Source organism: Pan paniscus, chromosome 8, assembly GCF_029289425.2.
Source record: "Pan paniscus chromosome 8, NHGRI_mPanPan1-v2.0_pri, whole genome shotgun sequence".
NCBI classification, from domain to species: Eukaryota; Metazoa; Chordata; class Mammalia; order Primates; family Hominidae; genus Pan; species Pan paniscus.
Genome location: NC_073257.2, coordinates 31,917,583 through 31,938,466, shown reverse-complemented (window position 1 = coordinate 31,938,466; position 20,884 = coordinate 31,917,583). Strand labels below are relative to the sequence as shown.

General features: G+C 35.0%; 1 protein-coding gene across 1 annotated transcript in view; it reads right to left on the bottom strand.

The window, feature by feature from the left end:
• Positions 1–20,884, bottom strand: part of MALRD1 (MAM and LDL receptor class A domain containing 1) — a 642,247-nt gene that overhangs the window by 469,425 nt on the left and 151,938 nt on the right. The window contains 1 exon segment of the mRNA XM_055092251.1: positions 17,642–17,729. Coding sequence (XP_054948226.1) covers positions 17,642–17,729 — 88 coding nt within the window.

Genomic DNA, 20,884 nt, shown 5'->3' with positions numbered 1-20,884 from the left:
TTTCAGGGCAGGACAGAAGCCCAGCGAATTGAGTGTCAATAACTTTGCATTTGAGACAAAGAAGACATCGACTGAACTGCTTCAGATTCAATTACATCTTTTCTTTAAAAAAATGACTTTAATTATGAATAACTTTAAACATTGATATAAATTAAGAAAATTATATAATAGATACATGACTCCACCACTAAGACTAAGTAAATTGTTATTATAGCATTGTTTCAGATCCTTATATTAACAAATAAATGAGGAAGAAAGAATAGAAAGAAAGAAAACCTTTCTATAAAGCTCAGACCTCATTCTTCCTCTTTCTACCCCTTCACTAATGCCTTCAGAGGGACCCTTATCCAAATACTAGTTTGTACCAATTTGTATTTTCTCATGTTTGTTTTCTAATTGTTTTTATTGTGGTAAATAGTATTAAGGCTATTCACAAGGTTGTACAACAGCTCTTTAGAGCTTTTTTTAATCTCAAAAACCAGAAACTATATCCATTAAACACTTGTTCTCCTTCCTTCCTCCCTCCCCCCAGCTCTCGGCAAGCACCTTTCTACATTTGTTTCTATGATATTGACTACCTTAAATAATTCATATGAGTTGAGTCCTACAATGGTTGTACTTTCCTGACTGGCTTATTTAGCTTAGCATGATGTCCTCGAGGTTAATCCATTGTCTTAGTCAGTTCAGGCTGCTATAACACATTACACACTGAGTGTCTTAAACAGCCATTTATTTATCTTAGTCCTGAAGGCTGGGAAGTGTAAGCTCAAGGTGCCAGCAGAAGTGGTGTCTGGCCCACTTCCTGGTTTGCTGATGGCCATTTTCTCCTTGTATCCTCAAATGGTAGAGAATAGGGAGAGAAAAAGCAAGCTCTCTCCTGTCTTTTTATAAAGGCATTGATTCCATCCATGAAAGCTTTACTCTCCTGACCTAATTATCCCACATACAAATACCATCACGTTGGGGGTTGGAATGTCAACATATAAATTTTGGGAAAATACGTTCAGTCCACAGCATCTATGTGGTAGCATGTGATGGGATTTCCTTCCCCCTTAAGGCTGCATGATATTCCATTGTACGTATATACCACATTTTCTTTATCCAATCATCTGTTAATAGACATTTGGGTTCTTCCACCTCTTAGCTATTGTGAATAATGTAGCAATGAATAAGGGGAGGCAAAAATCTCAAGATTCTGCTTGAATTATTTTGGATATGTATCTGAAAGTAGCATTGCTACATCATAGGATAATTCTATTTTTAATTTTTTGAGGAATGGTCATACTGCTTTCCATAATGGCTAAACCACTTTACAGTCCCACCAAGAATGCACAAGAATTTTGATCTCTCTATAGTCTCACTAATGCTATTTTTTATTATTTGGATAGTGGCCATCCTAATGGGTATGAGGTGATGTCTCATTGTGGTTTTGATTTCCATTTTCCTTATTTGATCATGTTGAGCATGTTTTCATATGCTTGTTGGACACTGGCATATCTTTTTGTTCTCATCAACCCCAAATCTGACACCCTATTCCTGTCAGCACTTAGATCAGCAATTACAGTATCATGCAGACTAGTTTTACTGCTCTAAAAATCCTCCATCTATGCATCCCACCCTCTCCCCTAAACAATGGCAAACACTAATGTTTTTACTATCTCCAGAGTTTCGCTTTTTTCCAGAACGTCATATTGTCAGAATCATAGGGTATGTAGCCTTTTCATATTGGCTTCTTCTGCTTAGTAACAGGCAGGTAAATTTCCTTCATATCTCAGCTTGACAGCTCATTTATTTAGCATTGAATAATATTTTTCTCTGGAAGTGATCCAGTGTATTACCTATTTATCTACTGAAGGACATCCTGGTTGCTTCCAAGTTTTAGCAATTGTGAATAAAGCTGCTATAAACACCTATCTGTATCTAGGTTTTTTGTGTGAATATACTCATTTGGGTAAATACTAAAGCACTTGATTGCTGGATGACACGGTAAGACTATGTTTAATTCTAGAAGAAAATACCAAACCTTTTTCAAAGCGGCTATATAACTTGGTATTTCTACCAGCAATGAACGTGAATTCCTGTTGCTCCACATGCTTGCATTTCACATTTGACATTTTAATTTGTATTTTCCCAATTATGGAAATTATGAAAATTATTGAGATTGTAAAAATTATGTAATTTTTACATCAAGAAATATTTTGGGTGGGAGTGTAAATTAGTTTAACCATTGTGGAAGACAGTGTGGCGATTCCTCAAGGATTTAGAACCAGAAATACCATTTGACCCAGTAATACCATTACTGGATATATACCCAAAGGATTATAAATTATTCTACTATAAAGATACATGCACACATATGTTTATTGCAGCACTATTTACAATAGCAAACATTTGGAACCAACCCAAATGTCCATCAATGATAGACTGGATAAAGAAAATGTGGCACATATACACCATGGAATACTATGCAGCCATAAAAAAGAACGAGTTCATGTCCTTTGCAGGGACATGGATGAAGCTGGAAATCATCATTCTCAGCAAACTAACACAGGAACAGAAAACCAAACACCACATGTTCTCACTCACAGTGGGAGTTGAACAACAAGAACACATGGACACAAGGAGGGGAATATTACACACCGGAGCCTCTGGTGGGTGGAGGGCAAGGGGAAGGATAGCATTAGGACAAATACCTAATGCATGCACGGCTTAAAACCTAGATGAAAGATTGATAGGTGCAGCAAACCACCATGGCACATGTATACCTATGTAACAAACCTGCACGTTCTACACATGTATCCCAGAACTTAAAATATAATAAAAATAAATAAAAGATAAAATTTTAAATGAAATATTTTTAAATACATATTTTTAAAGGGCCACTTTGGTATTTTGCTCTGGCTTATAACTGATGGTTCATATCTCCTATTCTTTTTCCAATTGGATTATAGTTTTCTTATTTACAGGTTTATATTCCACATACTCCATTCTAATCCTCTTATTTATCTGTATGACAAATATATTCCCCTAGTCTGTGAAATGTCTTTTTGTTTTGTATGGTGTCCTTCAAAATAAAAAAAAATTTAATGACCTTTAATTTATCAATCACTTCTTCTATGACTAATGCCTTAAAGTTTCTCTAATTTTTTTCTCTAATATTCGAGATGTTTCTATAATTTTTAAATTTTGATAGTTGTGGTTTGCACATTCAAGTCTTTACTTTAGACTTTATTGTATATTATCTATGATTATAATCTAATTTATATAAATAGCCAGTTTTGATCGATTAGTCTATTGAGCAGCACAAACTTTTCTCACTTATTTACACTTTATTATGAAATGTATAAATTTTTATTACACATGAATAAAAATGAGTAAAATATATGCCTGCTTTAAAGAATACAAGATATGAACCTACCAGTTTATGAAATGTCAATTTCCTGATAGTTTTGAAGCCTCCAGTGTCTTTCTTGCTGATTCTCACCCCTCATTGCTCATCTCTCAAGGTGAGTAGTATACTGAATTATTTTTCATTTATTTGCTTTTATGATTTTTTTCATTTGCAGGTACACCAAATATCCTCTCACAGTTTCTATTTCATTAGGTTGTTATGTGATTAAATGAGTTAACTTTTTTATTTTTTTGAGACAGAATCTCGCTCTGTTGCCCAGGATGGAGTGCAGTGGTGAGATCTCGGCTCCCTGCAACCTCCACCTCCCGGGTTCAAGTGATTCTCCTGCCTCGGCCTCCCAAGTAGCTGGGACTACAGGCATGTGCCACCACGCCTGGCTAGTTTTTTGTGTTTTTGGTAGAGATGGGGTTTCACCGTGTTAGCCAGGATGGTCTCGATCTCTGACCTCGTGATCTGCCCACCTCGGCCTCCCAAAGTGCTGGGATTACAGGCATGAGCCACCGTACCCGGCCTAACATTTTAAAATTCTAATAATAGTGACAGAATATAGTAAACATCAGGGAGGTCCTTTTTAAATAAAATGGTATTTGGGTTTTTAACTTTAGATGAATGGAAGCTTTCTCTGTATCAGCAACAGAGATTATAACAATTAGAGATTTCAACCAATGCCACGTGGTATTTTCCTCAAGATAGTACTTTAATTCATTAGTGTTAATGTGTATATTGTAATTCAGTAACTCTGAATGCTGTCTAGTATTTTATTATATGAAAATATATTGTAGTTAGCCATTCTACCGTTAATGATTTTGGGGTTGATTCTTCTAAGGTATTGTTTTCTCATTTTGTACATTTCTCCTTATGTATTCTAGAAATGGAATTGCTTGGTTACGGGGTATGTACAATTTCAACTTTAGGAGATAATGCCAAACCAGTTTCCAAAGTAATTCTATACTTCCCAGCAGTATATAAACATTCAATATGCATTATGTACTTGACATTCATTCGTATATTTAGGTTTATCCATGTGTTTGCCATTTTTCATCACATCCCTGGTTGAGCTCATTTTGTGTCTTTCTGAGATTCACATTTACATAGTTCATTTGTCTGAACTGCAGAATCTGGTGCAGTGAAATAATATTATTTTGTGTGTGTGTGTGTGTGTGTGTGTGTGTGTGTGTGTGTGTGTGTGTTATCCTTTGAATGCCATCTTAACCCTCTTTCCTGAAAAAGTTTTGCTTTGCTTTAGGCTAACAATTAATAGTTTTTAGAACTCTGAAAATTACATCTATCCTCTGACTTCTGTTCTTGCTGTTAAGAAGTCAGTCATCAGCCTAATTGTGCTTCTTTTGCAATTCACTCACTTCTGGCTCTCCTCTCCCCTTTCTCTCCATCTTGTCCATCCCATATGCTCTTACTCCCTAATTCTGGCATTTGCTTTGTCTTTCTGTTCTATTTCTCAATACTCTCTCTTTTTTTCTCTCACCTGGAGATTTCCCCTTTTTAAGCTCAGCTTGACATTTAAATCAATGCACGTTATATTATAGTTGACATTTCTAGGAATAAACAGTGTCACAGTTTTTAGGTCATCTGGTCTTCCATACTACTAAAATCAGCAGTCTGGTGTGTGTGTGTGTGTGTGTGTGTGTGTGTGTGTGTGTGTGTGTGTGTGTGTGTGTGTGTGTGAGAGAGAGAGAGAAGAGAGAGAGACAGTCTCACTGTCGCCCAGGCTGGAGTGCAGTGGCGTGATCTCGAATCACTGCGAATCACTGCAACTTCTGCCTCCCAGTTCAAGCGATTCTTGTGCCTCAGCCTCCTGAGTAGCTGGGATTACAGGCACCTACCACCATGCCCATCTAATTTTTTGTATTTTCAGTAGAGACCGGGTTTCACCGTGTTGGCCAGGCTGGTCTCAAACTCCTGACCTCAGGTGATCCAGTTGCCTCGGCCTCCCAAAGTCCTGGGATTACAGGCATGAGCCACCACACTCAGCAAAACCAGCAGTCTGAACTGCATCTTTAGTTCTGATTTCAACTTAACTAGAGAATAATCATTAGAGAGAAATCATGGACATGAGTTGGATGACTTGAAAGAGACACCGATGAGTTCATACTGAGGAAAAGTAGAGACAATTCATTTTTATTTTAAAAAGGTTTCAGAGAATAAGTAAAAGGACAACTACTCTAAGCAAAAACATTTTAAGAGTTCATAATTCTTAGTCCTATTCTCATTACTTCCTTATTACTCTACCAGAATGAGGAAATTTTACAAACCAAGTAAGTCCAATGTCTTGCATTGAAGAGAAGAGCACTAAAAGAGCTAAATGAGAAAAGCGTTTCTTCTTCTGGAGCTGAACTTTGCAGTTGGTGGTGGTTGTAACTGGGAAGATGTTGTTGCAGCTGATTTCACAGATTCTGTGATGTGGAAGTAAAACAGAATCCAGAAACATGGTCAGGCCATTTCTTCATGTGTGACTGAGGCATGACAAGGACTGCAAGATTCCTGATGGACTCTCTGGTCCTCACACATTGTTTAGACTTTCCTCTAAGGGACATGAGGTCAACTCATTTAACTTTGCAAATACTTAGAAGAGTATTTTCTAAAGTATCACACTCTTAACTCAGATGATGCTAGAAATGACTATGCAGTATATAGAAAGAGAGAGCAAGAGAGGCGAGAGAGCGCGTGAGAGCTCCTGTCTCATCCTCTTTTTGTAAGAGCACTAATCCCATTATGAGAACCTCATCCTCATGACCTAATCTACTCCAAATTACCTCTCAAAGGCCCCACTTCCAAATACCATCTCAATGGGGATTAAGGTTTCCAGATATGAATTGTGGAGTGGGGCAAATATTCAACTTATTACAAAGCTTATAGGGTTTTGTTGGCCTATAATTGCTTAGAATAAGGCTAAAGTTGGTAGCAATGATAGACTTAAGTCTCTTTAAACAAAGAACACTAAAATCTTTGCAGATGAAACAAAAATTGAAAAGATGAAATGCATATGACTGAAGTTTGCACTCACTAAGAAGCAGAGATTAGTCTGGTTTGATCTGATCTTCTTCCACATCTCTGAGCCACAGGGGAACCAAACTACCTGCACATCTGTCATGTGGAAGATTTCATAAGTAGATGTCTCAGGCTCCAAATGGACTCAGTGATCTAACTCCTCGCTCTGTAAGTTCACTGTAACAAATATGACAAACTTCAGGCTACATTAATATATTCTGTCTGGTAAAATAGATTTTCCAACTTGTTTTATACTAGACTTCCCTCCCTACAGCCATTCCCACATTGATAATTAAGCAAATAAAAATAACATTTTAACATCTCTAGTCCTTGATAAATTATTACCAACTTTAGACATATGATTACTGAATGAATTGCTTGACTAATATGAGCCATTGTACTTTATATCTATCTGTAGCTAACAACGTATATGTTTTCCCTGTGACTTTTTGAGTTAAGAAATATATTTAATATAAAAATCTAAAAGTGTATTTGAAGCTTAAACAGTCTCTTTAGAAAATTTAAAATGTTTAAATATCTATAGCTTTTGGGGAATATCGTACATTTCTTCTATTTCACTTAGTACAATAACTTGGAGTTATACTCACAAGCTGAAAGAACTATGTTTAGTATGATTTTATTGAAGTGTCTGTGTTAGATATACTTTCTAGGTGAAAAGGTTTTATGAAAGCATAGCTATTCTTTGGATACTATTATAACAACTGTGTTATAGCTGTTTGCCATAAACTATGCAGTGCTTTTTTTTTTCTGTCTCTGGTAGCCAATCAGCAATTTTTGAAATACTTTTGCTTTATAACAAAGATTCAATGACATTTTCCATCTTTACAGGCATTCTACTATATTTGAATGTGACTACAAATGACTGAAGTAGCAGATGGAAAATTTCCAAGCTGTGAACTAACCATTTAGACAACCTTCTCCATGTTTAACATTTAGCATTTCTCTCAATTAAGAGAGAATGTGAAACAATGTAACAGTTTTAACTTTAAATAAGTTAAGTGAATAATTTGTTCAATTTTATTTTCTAAGAACACAATAAAACTGTTAATTGACCATATCGCAGACTTTGGCCAAATTTTTCTTCCCTATATATATGCTAAATCAATTTACAGACTACACCAAAGAAGCTAAAACCAGAATATTTAAGATTGCAATCACCAAGGCTCAAATTTCTTTATTTTTCCCCTGCAATCTTACTTTAAACTGCAAAATTTTCCAATAATCTGGTATTTTCTTCTGAGTCTACACCTCCTTTAGAAAAATACAAAAGAAAGGCATATTTCAAAACACAGTGCTTTCATGTAATTTATTATTCTGAGACAAATATAATGAATACGCCAAACAGCATATTAGAAGACGAAAAGCTGCAGGTGATATCTTAAAAGTAAAGCCAATAGTATTTACACTGTTCCCCTTGCTTTTTGATTCACACTGAAACAAACATTCATCTCTGCAGAATAAAGGAAGACTTAAACACCATTTGTAAATAAAGCTGGTGAGACATTGAGGCTAACGAGAAGGGATGCCAAAAATGTAATCAACCCAATTCAACAACAACAAAACAACACATTTAATGTGTGAGGGGTGGGGGAGGACATCATAAAAATTATGTTAAGTGTCCTTAAAATAGTCATCATATTTTATCAATTTGAAGGCATCATCAGTTGTACAATGTGCCACTGCTTTAGTAACAGTTATCCTGGGGAAAATAAAATACTAATAATAATGTAAACATGGATATTCATATAATACTTACATTGTAATAACTAATAATTTTAGTAACTAACAATTCTAATGTGCATGCTGAAATCTGAAAATTTAAAAGAAAGAGCACATAAATTATTTTTCAATTTGCAGACAGTATTTTGTGATGTAGTCAGTGTTTTATTTTTCTAAATAAACTAGCTATCTCACCAGTAATCCTTGGTGCAAGAAAGAAAATTTCTGTCATATATGTTCAGCTAAAGAAAATATAATTCTGGCCTTTCTAATGAAGGACAGAAAGAATAATGAAAAGCAAATACTTCCTTTGAGATACACACTTTTTAATATAAATGTCTCAGAGCAATTCCTAATCTAATCTGAAGATCTGATTCAAGATATAAGGAAATATCTTTAACTTTGTCATCATTCCTCACCGTGGTCTCCTCAGGTAATAGACAACATCATTTTACAGCTATGCAAAGAACTGTAGAAATGTATTACATGGCTAAGTTCCTACTAGAAATGTAATTAATTTTGCCTAATGGATTAGATTAAAAATAAGAATTTATTTACATATTGCATATCCATTAACAAATTACTGATGCTATAGTTATTTTTAACAACATTTATCTTTTAGTATTTAGAGTTATAAGTGATTTACATATTATCATTACAGTACTAGTGTGTATTCTGTATTCAGAATTTAGAATTATTTTTAAATATTATAAATATAAAAAGATGTAAATTGTGAAATTAAAAACATAAATGTTGGGGTGGGAAGACGTGTAGGATTTTTGTATGGAATTAAAATTAAGTTTTTATCAGCTTAAAATGAATTGTTGTAACTATAAGCTGGTTTTTGTAAGCCTTATGTTAAACACATAGCAAAAACCTATAGTAAATACACAAAAGGTAAAGAGAAAGCAATCAAAGCATACCACTACAGAAAAATCATCAAATCACAATGGAAGATAGCAAGAGAGAAAGAAACAAAAGATCTACGAAACAGCTAGGAAGGAATTTTTTAAATGGCAATAGTAAGTCCTTACCTATTAATAATTACTTTAAATGTAAGTGAATTACATTCTACAACAAAAAGACATAGAATGTCTTAACAGATAAAAAAAAAATATCCAATAATGTGCTGCGTACAAGAGTCTCACTTCCACTTTGAGGACACAGATATACTAAAACTGAAAGAACAAAAAACACATTCCATGCAAATGCAAACCAGAAAAGAGCACAGGAAGCTAGACTTACATAAGACAAAATATACTTTAAGCAAAAAATGGTAAAAAGAGACAAAAAGTCATTATATAAATATATAGCAATTAATCAAGAGGATATAATAATTATAAATATATATGTACTCAATATGAGAGAACCCAAATGTATAGCAAATATTAATAAATCTGAGGGGAGAAAGAGACAGCAAAACAATAATAGTAAAGGACTTCAATATCCCACTTCCAACAATGGATAGATCATATAGACAGAAAATCAATTAAGAAACATTGAACTTAAATGATACTTTAGAGGAAGTTGACCTAACAGTCATATACAAAACATTTCATTCAACAGCAGCAGAATACACCTTCTCAAGAGCACACAGAACATTCTCCAGGATAGATAATATGTAAGTCCACAAAACAAGCATTAACAAATTAGGAAGTTTGAAGTCATATCCAGCATCTTTTCTAACCACAATGGTATGAAACTAGAAATCATTGACAGGGGAAAAGCTGGAAAATTCACAAACATGGCAATTAAAACAACACACTCCTTAAAAACCAGTAGGTCAAAGAAGAAATCAAAATGAAATAAAAAAATCTGAGATAAATGAAAATGGAAACACAACATACCAAAACTTATGGGATACAGCAATAGCAGTTCTAAGAGGAAAGTTTATAGTACTGAATACCTAAAAAATAAAAAAAAATCAGAAATTAAAAAAAACTCAAATAAGCAATCTATCTTTATACCTCAAGGAACTTGAAAAAGAACAAACTAAGCTCCAAGTTAATAGAAAGAAGGAACTAATAAAGATCAGAGCAAAAATAATTACAATGAAGAAAAAAAAAGATCAATGAAACAAAATTAATTTTTTGAAAAGATAAAATTAACAACCATTTAGATAAGAAAAACAGAAGACCCAAATAAATAAAACCAGAAACAGACATTACAACTGATGCCACAGAAATACAAAGGATCATACGAGACTGCTATGAACAATTATACTCCAAGAAATTGAATAGCATTAAAGAAATGGATAAATTCCTACAAACATACAACCTACCAAGATGGAATCAACAAGAAATAAAAAAATCTAAACAGATGAATTATGAGTAAAGAGACTGAATAATTAACCAAAAATCTCCCACCAAAGAAAAGTCCAGGGCCTTATGGATTCACTGCTAAATTCCACCAAACATTTAAAGAATTCATACCAATCCTTATCAAACTCCTCCAAAAACTAAAGAGGCAGAAACACTTTCAAACTCATTTTTTAAGATCAGCCTGGGCTGGGCGTGGTGGCTCACGCCTGTAATCCCAGCACTTTGAGAGGCCGAGGCAGGCGGATAACGAGGCCAGGACATCGAGACCATCCTGGCTAACACAGTGAAACCCCGGATCTACGAAAAGTACAAAAAATTAGCTGGGCATGGTGGTGGGCGCCTGTACTCCCAGCTACTCAGAAGGGTGAGGCTGGAGAATGGCGTGAACCTGGGAGGCGGAGCTTGCAGTGAGCCGAGATCATGCCACTGCACTCTAGCCTGGGCGACAGAGTGAGACTCCGTCTCAAAAAAAAAAGAAGAAAAAAGAAAAAAAAATTTCAGCCTGATTCCAAGCCAGAAACGGAGACTACAAGGAAAGAAAATTACAGGACAATGTGACTGATGAATATAGATGCAAATCCTCAACAAAATACTAGCAAACTGATTTCAATAACAGTGTAAAAGGATCATATATTATGACCAAGTGGAATTTATCCCTGGGACATAAAGGTGGTTCAACATATGAAAATTAATAAATGTGATACATAACATTAACAGAATGAAGGCTTAAAATCTTATGATCACGTCAACAAATGTAGAAAAGGCATTTGACAATATTTAACATCATTTCATGATAAAAACTCCAAACAGATTAGGAATAGAAGAAATGCTCCTTAATACAGTAACAGTCTTAAAACTTTTAACAAGTATTGGGAGGATGTGGGTAAAAGCGAACCCCTGTACAAGCCCAAAGTTAACATCACACTCAATGGTAAAAAGTTAAAAGCTTTTCCTCTAAGATCCTCAAATCTTTGTCTCTAAGACAAAAATTCATAGAGATCTACAAAACATTCCAAATAGCTAAAGCAATTTTGAACAAGAAGAAAAAAACTGATGGCATCATACTTCCCGATTTCAAATTATATTACAATGCTGTAGTAATCACAACATCATGGTACTTGCATAAAAGCAGAAACATGGACCAATGGAGCATAATAGAAAGCACAGAAATAAGCCCACACATATACAGTCAAGCAACCTATAAAAAAAAGTGACAAGAATATACAATGGGAAAAAATAATCTCTTCAATAAGTGATGTTAAAGAAATGGATATCCACACGCAAAGCAAAATGAAATTGGGCTCTTATCTTACATCATGTACAAAAATCACAAAAGAAAGTATTTCCGAACCATATAACAGATAAGGAGTTAATATCAAACTACGTAAGAAACTTATACAACTCAACAGCAAAAACAAACAAAACAAAAAACAACAACAAATAATCCAATTTTAAGAGGGGCAAAATACCTGAATAGACTTTTTTTCCAAAGAAGACATAGACAACAGGTATATGAAAAGGCACTCATTATCAGTAATGATCAGGAAAATGCAAACCAAAACTACAATGAGATATTAACTCTCATCTGTTAGGATGTCTATTATCAAAAGTTAAAAGATAGCTAGTGTTGGTGAAGATGTGGAGAAAGGGGAACACTTATACCTGTTGGTAGGAATGTAAATTGATACAGCCATTATGAAAAACAGTATGGAGGTTGCTCAAAAAAATTAAAATGTAACTATCCACATAATCCAGCAATCCCAGTTCTGGGTGTATACCCAGGGGCAATAAAATCACTATTTCAAAGAGACATCTGGACTCCAATGAACTCCCATGTTCATTGCAGCGTGATTCACGATAGTCACAATAGGGAAACAACTTACATGTATGGAGATAGATGAATGGATAAAGAAAATCTAATATATATGTACATTGGAACATTATGCAGCTTTAAAAAAAATCAAGAAATCCTGTCATTATGAAATTAGAATAATGCCATGTCCATTACACTAAGTGAAATAAGACAGACACAGAAAGCAAATACTGCATGATTACACATGTAAGAGGAATCTAAAAGTTGAACTCACAGAACAGAGTAGAGAGGTAGTTAGCAGAGGTTGAGGGATGAAAGAAATGGAGATATGTTGGTAAGATGGTACAAATTTTCAGTTATCCGAAGAATAAGTTCTGGTGACTATAGTCAGCAGTAAGATATTGTACAGTTGAAAATTGCTGAGAGTAGATCTTAAGTGCTTTTTTTTTTTTGAGACAGAGTCTTGCTCTGTCGCCCAGGCTAGAGTGCAGTAGCATGATCTTGGCTCACTGCAACTTCCACCTCCCAGTTTCAAGCAATTCTCCTGCCTCAGCCTCCTAAGTAGCTGGGATTACAAGTGTGTGCCACCATGCCCAGCTAACTTTTGTATTTTTAGTATAGACCACGTTTCACCATGTTGACCAGGCTGGTGTTGAACTCCTGACCTCAGGTGATCTGCCCACCTCGGCTTCCCAAAGTGCTAGGATTACATGCATGAGCCACCAGGCCCGGCCAAGTTCTCTTACCACACACACACAGAGGATGGGTAACTATATGAGGTTAGAGATGTGTCAATTACTAACAGTTTGATTGTGGTAACTATTTCATAATATATAGACATGTCAAAACATCATATTGTACACCTTGACTATACATCATTTTGCCAATTATATCTTAATAAAGTAGGAAAAATAAATTAACAATATTATAAAAGTATTGAAACAAATCAGGTATAATTCATAATTGAGAATGATTTGAAAATTAAATTAGAAAAAAGCTATAGCTCAGAATATGAGAGAGATGACTTGGAAGAGCAAATGATGACGTTTTAAGACAAAGTAAAAATAAACTAATTTAAGGGCATAAAAACTTTTGGGGAATATTAATAACATTTTTGGTCTAATATTTGTTTTTCATTCAAGTCAACACTGACTTGAATTAGAGTAATGGAAAAAACAGCAGGTCCGAGAAATATCTTGTAGTTGTAGTCAGTGGAATTTACAACCGAAGAAGTTTAAGAAGAAAGTCAAAGACGACTGTGGAAATTCAAGCCCAGGTTGCTGGAGAACACTGCTTTCATTAAAATTACAAGGCAGGCACGAGGGGAAAAGGTTGATTTTGAAGTACCAAAGAAAAGTAAAATAATCTACTGCTCAGTCATTTTCTATAAAATAAAAGTTGTAGGTAAGATAGAAACCCACATCTTGGGGATTAGGTCAACATTTTGGTTTGTGTGTATGTGACTTTGAGTTTTTATTTATTTTGCTTTGTTTTATTGGCCAAAGAAGAAAAATGCTATAAACAAATAATCAGTTAATATTAAAAGGAAATCAATGCCCCTTAGTGAAGTTACAAGCATGATTCTTACTTCAGATAACATGATGCTATGAAAAAAAAAAATGACTGGAAAGCATCAAGAGTAACATTTTTTTTTTTTTTACATAGAGCTCAATTTTTATTTTTGTTTCATTTTATGGTAAGATTCCTTTATCAAATTCCTTTATCAAACCTATGGATTCAACAAGCCTTGTGGTTTTGACCCATAGTTTATTTTCTTATGACATTGCAAAAAACACAGCTCCTACAGTTTTTCAAGTTTTTTTATTTTTCTTCCAAAACTTGAAACAGAAAATTGGGACCAACACTCAGTAACTGATATTTCGCATCTCTGCCTATGCTTCTAGTAGCTGTTCTACCTCCCCTTGGAACTGTGAGCCACGGAATGGATTTAGCCGGATAATTAGGGCAACAATAGTTTCAATGGTGACTTGTGTTTCTTTTCTGTGTTCTTTTTTTGTTCTCTTCTGACTCTGAGGTCACAGTGATTCTCTCTAATCTCAGATTTGGGGGCAATGTGGGGAAAGCCCTGGCCACTGAAATCAGACCGGCTTAGGTAAAATCACAGTCCAATCCTTAATTTTGTATTCTCATCCACGCTACTTATGTCTTTAATTTTTCATATCTGTAAACTGGAGATTGTAGCCTCTTCCTTTCAGGTTTAGTGTGTTTGATGAGCCCTATAATACTAGTGGTGAACATTATGGTTCCAAGAAGCAGTGACTGTGTTCTGCCACTTTACAGCTAGGTACCCTTGAGCAGGTTATCTCCTTTTCAATTTCCTCCATAAAACTGGTATAATAAAGGCATTAATCCTACCCCACATACAACATCTATTCACCTATGATGGACCAGGCACTCTTCTAGACTCTTAAAACATTATAAGATTAAGTAAAATAAAATACGTATGAATGGCCGGTTGTAATATTGTCCCTACACATCACCTCTCTTTCTTGTAAAGATTTTCTATCTCCCCTACCCCTGCTGAGCTCCCTGTAGGTGGAAAATCCTTCTCTGCCCCATTGTTAGGATCTGATCAAGGGATAATGAACATGAACAGACACAGTAAGATGTATACCATGTCCCAGTTGAAATTTCAAATATGCTTTTTTTTTCCATCCTCTATGAAATGTGTCAAACAGGGACTTGGTCTTTTAGCCATGGTCTCAGAGAGATAGGACCACGTGAAACAGAGACACATAGCCTAGAGCTACATAAAATTACACAGAGCTATGATTAAGATCTATCTGTCTGTCTATCTATCTGTCTGTCTGTCTATGTCTTTGCTCTTATTCTCTATGCCAACCCACACGCTTGAGAGCAAGAACTAAATGTAGTCATAAGCTACTGAGACTTGGCTTTCAACAAAAGCTGACTGACATATACTATAGTATCTGGCACATAGAAATACTTAATATTTTAGCAATAATATTAAAACTAAACTAAAATATATAACGAGAGTATATAAAACACCTAAAATTATTGACATTCCTCTACCTACTTATCCATCCAACAAGTATTTGTTGAGTACTAGTATGTGTCAAATACTGTTGTAGGAATTGGAGATTAAACAGTGAAGAGGTGATATACCTGCTCTCATGCAACTAACATCATTATGGGGGAAAACAGAAATTTAACCATAAGGGTGATAGGTGATGTGGAGAAAAATAACACCAGGAATAGAAATAGAAAATGCCAGATAAGAAAGAAACTGTGTTGTGTTGTGTTCAGAGGAGGCTTCCCTGAAGAAGAAACTCTGGCAGAGACCAGAAGGAAGTAAGGGAAGGAGTCAGATAGACATCTGTGGGAAACCTGTTCCAGGAACAGGGGAAAGCAGATGGAAAAGCCCTAAACATATGATATGGTTTGGCTGTGTCCCTACCCAAATCTCATCTTGAATTATGGCTCCTATAATTCCCAAATGTCATGGGAGGGACCCATTGACAGGTAATTGAATCACGGGGGCAGGTCTTTCCTACACTGTTCTTGTGAAAGTGAGTAAGTCTTACAAGATTTGATAGTTTTATAAAGGGGAGTTACCCAGTACACACTCTCTTTGCCTATAACATGTAAGATGTGACTTTGCTCCTCTTTCACCTTCTGCCATGATTGTGAGGCCCTCACAGCCATGTAGAACTGTGAGTCAGTTAAATCACCTTTCTTTATAAATTACCCAGGCTCGGGTATGTCTTTATTAGCAGTGTGAGAATGGACTAATACACCATAAATTGGCTGAAGTGCTCAAGTATTAGCTAAGAGACCTTTGTAGTAGGGAAAAGTGAATGAGATATACACTGTTGAAAGGTGAATTCAAGAGGTATAAGGGGTTAGTCATTTATTCCTTGGAAGCTATCATTAGTTTGAGGTTTGCTCTGAATGAGACAGAAAGTCATAGGAAGATTCTGACTATAGAATGACCTAATCTCATCTAAGTTTGAAAAGAAACATGTGGGCTGCTGTTTTCAGAATATAGCAATCAAAGGTAGGAGCAGATAGATCATTTAAAAAGCAATTGCAATGATCCATGCATAGACACTGGTTGCTTGGACCATGGGGAAAGTGGTGAGGGCAATGAGGAGTGGGTACTAAACCAAATTTGTTAATATAAACCAGATTTGTTAATATGGAATAAGCAGCTAGATATAAACTGTCATTTGCTGAGATAGGGAGGTATACAGGAGTGGCAGGATTGAGAGGCAACTGGTAATCAGGAATTCACTTTTAGGCATTGAGAGGTAAGAGTAAATTTGTTCAGTTCTGCCTCTTGTTTTACCAGCCTTCAAGAGAGGGATTCGGCTGTCTCCAGAGTTCTATGAAAACCATGACACACAGTGGTGACACCAATCGATCCTGTTAGGATGCTGAGTGGTGGGTAGGATCAGAGCTGTGTCACATAGCTACAACTGAAAATATTGGAATCAGCCCCATCCCCTGACTCTGCATGGGATGGAGCTGGTGCTCCGCAGACCAGTGAGGCTAAGATGATAGAGCAGGGATGGATATTAAGTTTTCGGCAAATGAGAATGTTGTTGGGCCCCAGCCTCTGATCACTCCAGGGAGGAGATCATGTTCCCTCTTGTCGTGCACTTTAAGAGCTCTCAGTCTGAGTGCCAAACTCCATTAGTTTAATATCCAGTCTTCTTAGATCACTATGCACTTCTCAGAATGGGTTTCTCCTCATAACACTATTCAAGGCCTGGGTTGTGTTTATTTTAGGTTATTTTCTATCATTATCTTTAAGATGCCTTCTAGACATCCAGGTTAAGCTGTTGAGTAGGTAGTGAGTATATGAGTCTGGAGTTAGGGGAAAGTTTGAAAATTGATATATATCTGGAAAATATGTCATTTATGTCATTTTAATAGACATAAATCCATAAAATAGTGAGGAAATGGTTGACAACAATTGTTAGAAATATTTAAAGTGCCTCCCGAGAGTAATCCGAGAGGTTAATAAAGTATCCAATGCGATGTAATTATAAGGCAAATGGTTTGGTTACTGTAACTCCTTAAATATAATGGAATTACATTTTAACTTCAGGCAGGATTTTCTAGTATTTTGCATGTGATAAGTCATAGACATAAGTGATTCAAACATCTTGACTATGTTTGACACTTTAAAACTAATTACTAGCAAGGATCTAAAAAAATCTTTTCCAGAGTTAATAGTTTTGAGAAAAAGAATAAAAGCAAGGTCATGTTGGAAATTTTGTAGAAATGAAATATTGATTTCCTTGCAAGTTTTCCAAGTAAACAGATTTAGAAATAACCCCAAATTAAAATGTTCTCTCTTACCAGGGTATAGGGTGCAGTCCATAAATGACAGATCATCAATTGCAATATCTCCAGTGAAGCCATCTCCCACTGAAGCCTCCACCAATATCTAAAAAAATAAAATAAATAAATAAAAATAAGAAATGTGTTTATGTGGTAAAGGAAATTAAGTTATGGAATGGATGAAGAGGAATTTAAAATGTACCCAAATATAACCTTCTGTGCCATTAAAAAATTACTTTGCAGTAGTCTCCAGAAGTGGTCATCTTGCCTTGAATACTTCTAGTAACAGAAACCTCCATACTTCATTGAGCCTATTAGACCCATGGAGCTCACTGCATTTCTGATGAGTTTCCATTTTTGAAATTTCAGTATATTAGGTTGATATCCACTGCCCTATAACTTTCAGCCATTAGTTCTAGATTTGTGTTGTTCCCTTCTGGTCCTTTAAGTATTTGAAGGCAAATAATTGTTCCCTCATCCCCCTGGGTCATCTGTTTCCCAAATTAAACCTCGTCATCCTCCTAGATTTTCTACCAGAGTTACTTGCTAGGATATACAGTTTTAAGGGCTTTAAAATGTTTCTCACATGACACTGATGCTGTAACACTTTATGAAACTGGCTAATCATGATTAGATCTCCTTCAGGGCCACATTAATCACAGTGAACTCAGATGACATTTGTGCTGCTGCAGGAGCTGCAGTTCCACCAAAACTTAGTAAAATATGAAATACCACATATAGACGAACCACTGTAGTATATGGTAGATTGTGATTAGGGTTGAGATTTACTGTAACAGAATTGATCATGATGAATTATTTTAATACTTATGCAAATGTGTTGCATGCTTACTAGGAATCCCAGCATAATTTAATAATAAAGAACTTCTAGCAAACTCAAACTTAGAAAAATACATTATGTTTTCCCATTATTATATGAACATATGTTTTCATTTCATTTTCCTCACAAATGTTATATGTGGGAGTTGAAGTTTTACTTTTCAAGCTCTATCCTTCATTGAAAGTTACCACAAACATTATTTGTTGACATTCTCCTTATGAAAGAAAGTTTTAAAAGGTCAAATTGCTGACCTCAAACCTCTTAACACTTTTCTTCAACTTTCTACCCTTTCTTGAGGTCTACCAGGAGATTAATTAATTTGGGAAATGTTTCTGCATAGAACTAGTGGGCAAATATAGTCCCCCTGACATTGTTTGAACAACATTTAATGGTGTTATACAGGAAGTGTCCTGCTGTTTTACAATGAGTCTCTCCAAACATAAAAATGCATCCTTTTTCCCACCACCACCATGAGTGAAAGGCATTGTAGGCAGAGAAAACAAAAATGTATGAAGAATGTTTAGTCCAAACTCATACAATTATTTTCAATAAACCTAAACTAGCTGACAGAATTTGAAAGAACATACTACAGAAAAACATATTCTGTTTTATTTTTAAAAATAGAGTTGGGTGAACAATTGGGGAAAAGGCACAAATATAAATTAATCACCAATTAATGTCCTGTACCCATACATGTAAATCCCACTGCAATAAAACACAGAACATGCTAACAAATTGCTTAGAAGAAACAGCAAAAGAAAGAAGAAACTAGGGTAAATAAAAATAAATACTATTGACTTGGCCTCACTCCTCATGATTATCATTATCTTATTAATGAGAAGGAATAGAAAATTGATATTAACATCCCACTTCATAGAGAGTGAGGCCGCTGTACATATAAGTAGCTGTAAACCAGCTTTAGGGATATATACACATTCATAGCTCCATTCTGGTGTTTGGAGTCAATTGTTCCAAGACTTTTTATTGTCTTTATATAGTCACAAATTGAAGAATTGGCTATTTATGAAAATTTAAGACAAAACTCTGTAACCCAGAGAGGGCCATAACAGGTTAGAGAATGTGATTTGCTCAAGGCATTTTTCCTTTGGAGTTTACTTCATGTTGCATGAGAAGTATTTTAATATTGTTTCTATCTGCATTCAAGGCCCACGGGAAGACAGAAACATTCCAAGACAGAAGACAGTTGGGTTTGCTCTAATACATAATTTAATCATAATTTTTACCAAAATATCTTCAATTTGCTAACCTCTAAATGTTAGCATTCTTGAGAATTAATGAACAATAATTACAATTTGAGAAACTAAAATTGTCCATTTGTATGATAGTCTCAATCTCTTTTGAATATTTAAGAAAAACATTTTTAAAAGACTTTTTGATAATAATCACACTTCAGGAACAAAGTTATGACTGTTAAGGTTTAACCCTACTTTAACCCTATATTTTAGTCTTGCAAAAAAGCTTGGTAAATTATTCTAAAATACTAGTCCTAAGAAAATGACCACAAAAAGAATAAACCCAAATGCCTCTATTATGAAAATGTCACTTTCATTTATGGTGTTTTTCCCCGAGAATGAGTAGAAGATTATCAAAACACAAGCATTATACATTGTATATAAGATAGTATTGATTCTGGAAATTAGGGAAGTCGAATTTTACTCCTAAGTCCCATTGCTACCTCACGGAGTGCCTCAAAGGGCAACTGAAAATCCAGTTTAGTTTAAATGACCTGCCTTATCTGTACAGGTCAATTCTACTTATATTAGAACTATCATCGTCTTGGAAATGTTATGAAGTAAACCAGCTCATCCAAGCTGTTCTTTGCATGGGCTGCCACCTGCTCCACGTAAAGACAGACTGGCCTTGGTAACCACGTTGGAACTTTGAGGCTTAAACATTAACGAGGCTCTAGCAACTTTCCTGAACTCATCCTTCTATGTATTTAGGAAACTGAATGACTGACCAAAATTTTAAATGATATAAAAACGACTGTCCTCACATACAAACACATGTTTTAGCCTCCATTAACTCATAAGAGAAATGGAATTAATTCAACCTGCTGCTTACTTTCACTTTAGCCATCATGTATTTGTAAAATATTACACAATTCCAATATAACATATCAGTTTTTAATATAATGTATCCTCAGATACATTATATTAAAAATTGGTATGTTTTATAACTATAATGTATTTTAGATATATTATAAATTTATAAACTTTAAATAAGAATTTCTGTCTCAAATATAATGTATTTTATATGAAGATACATTATATCTGAGGCAGAAATTTTAGTTTAAAATTTATAAAAAGCACATATTCTATGTGGAGCAACTGGGACTCCAATGCATTCCTGATGAGAATCCTAAATGGCACAGCTATATTAATACAACTAATTTGGCAGGT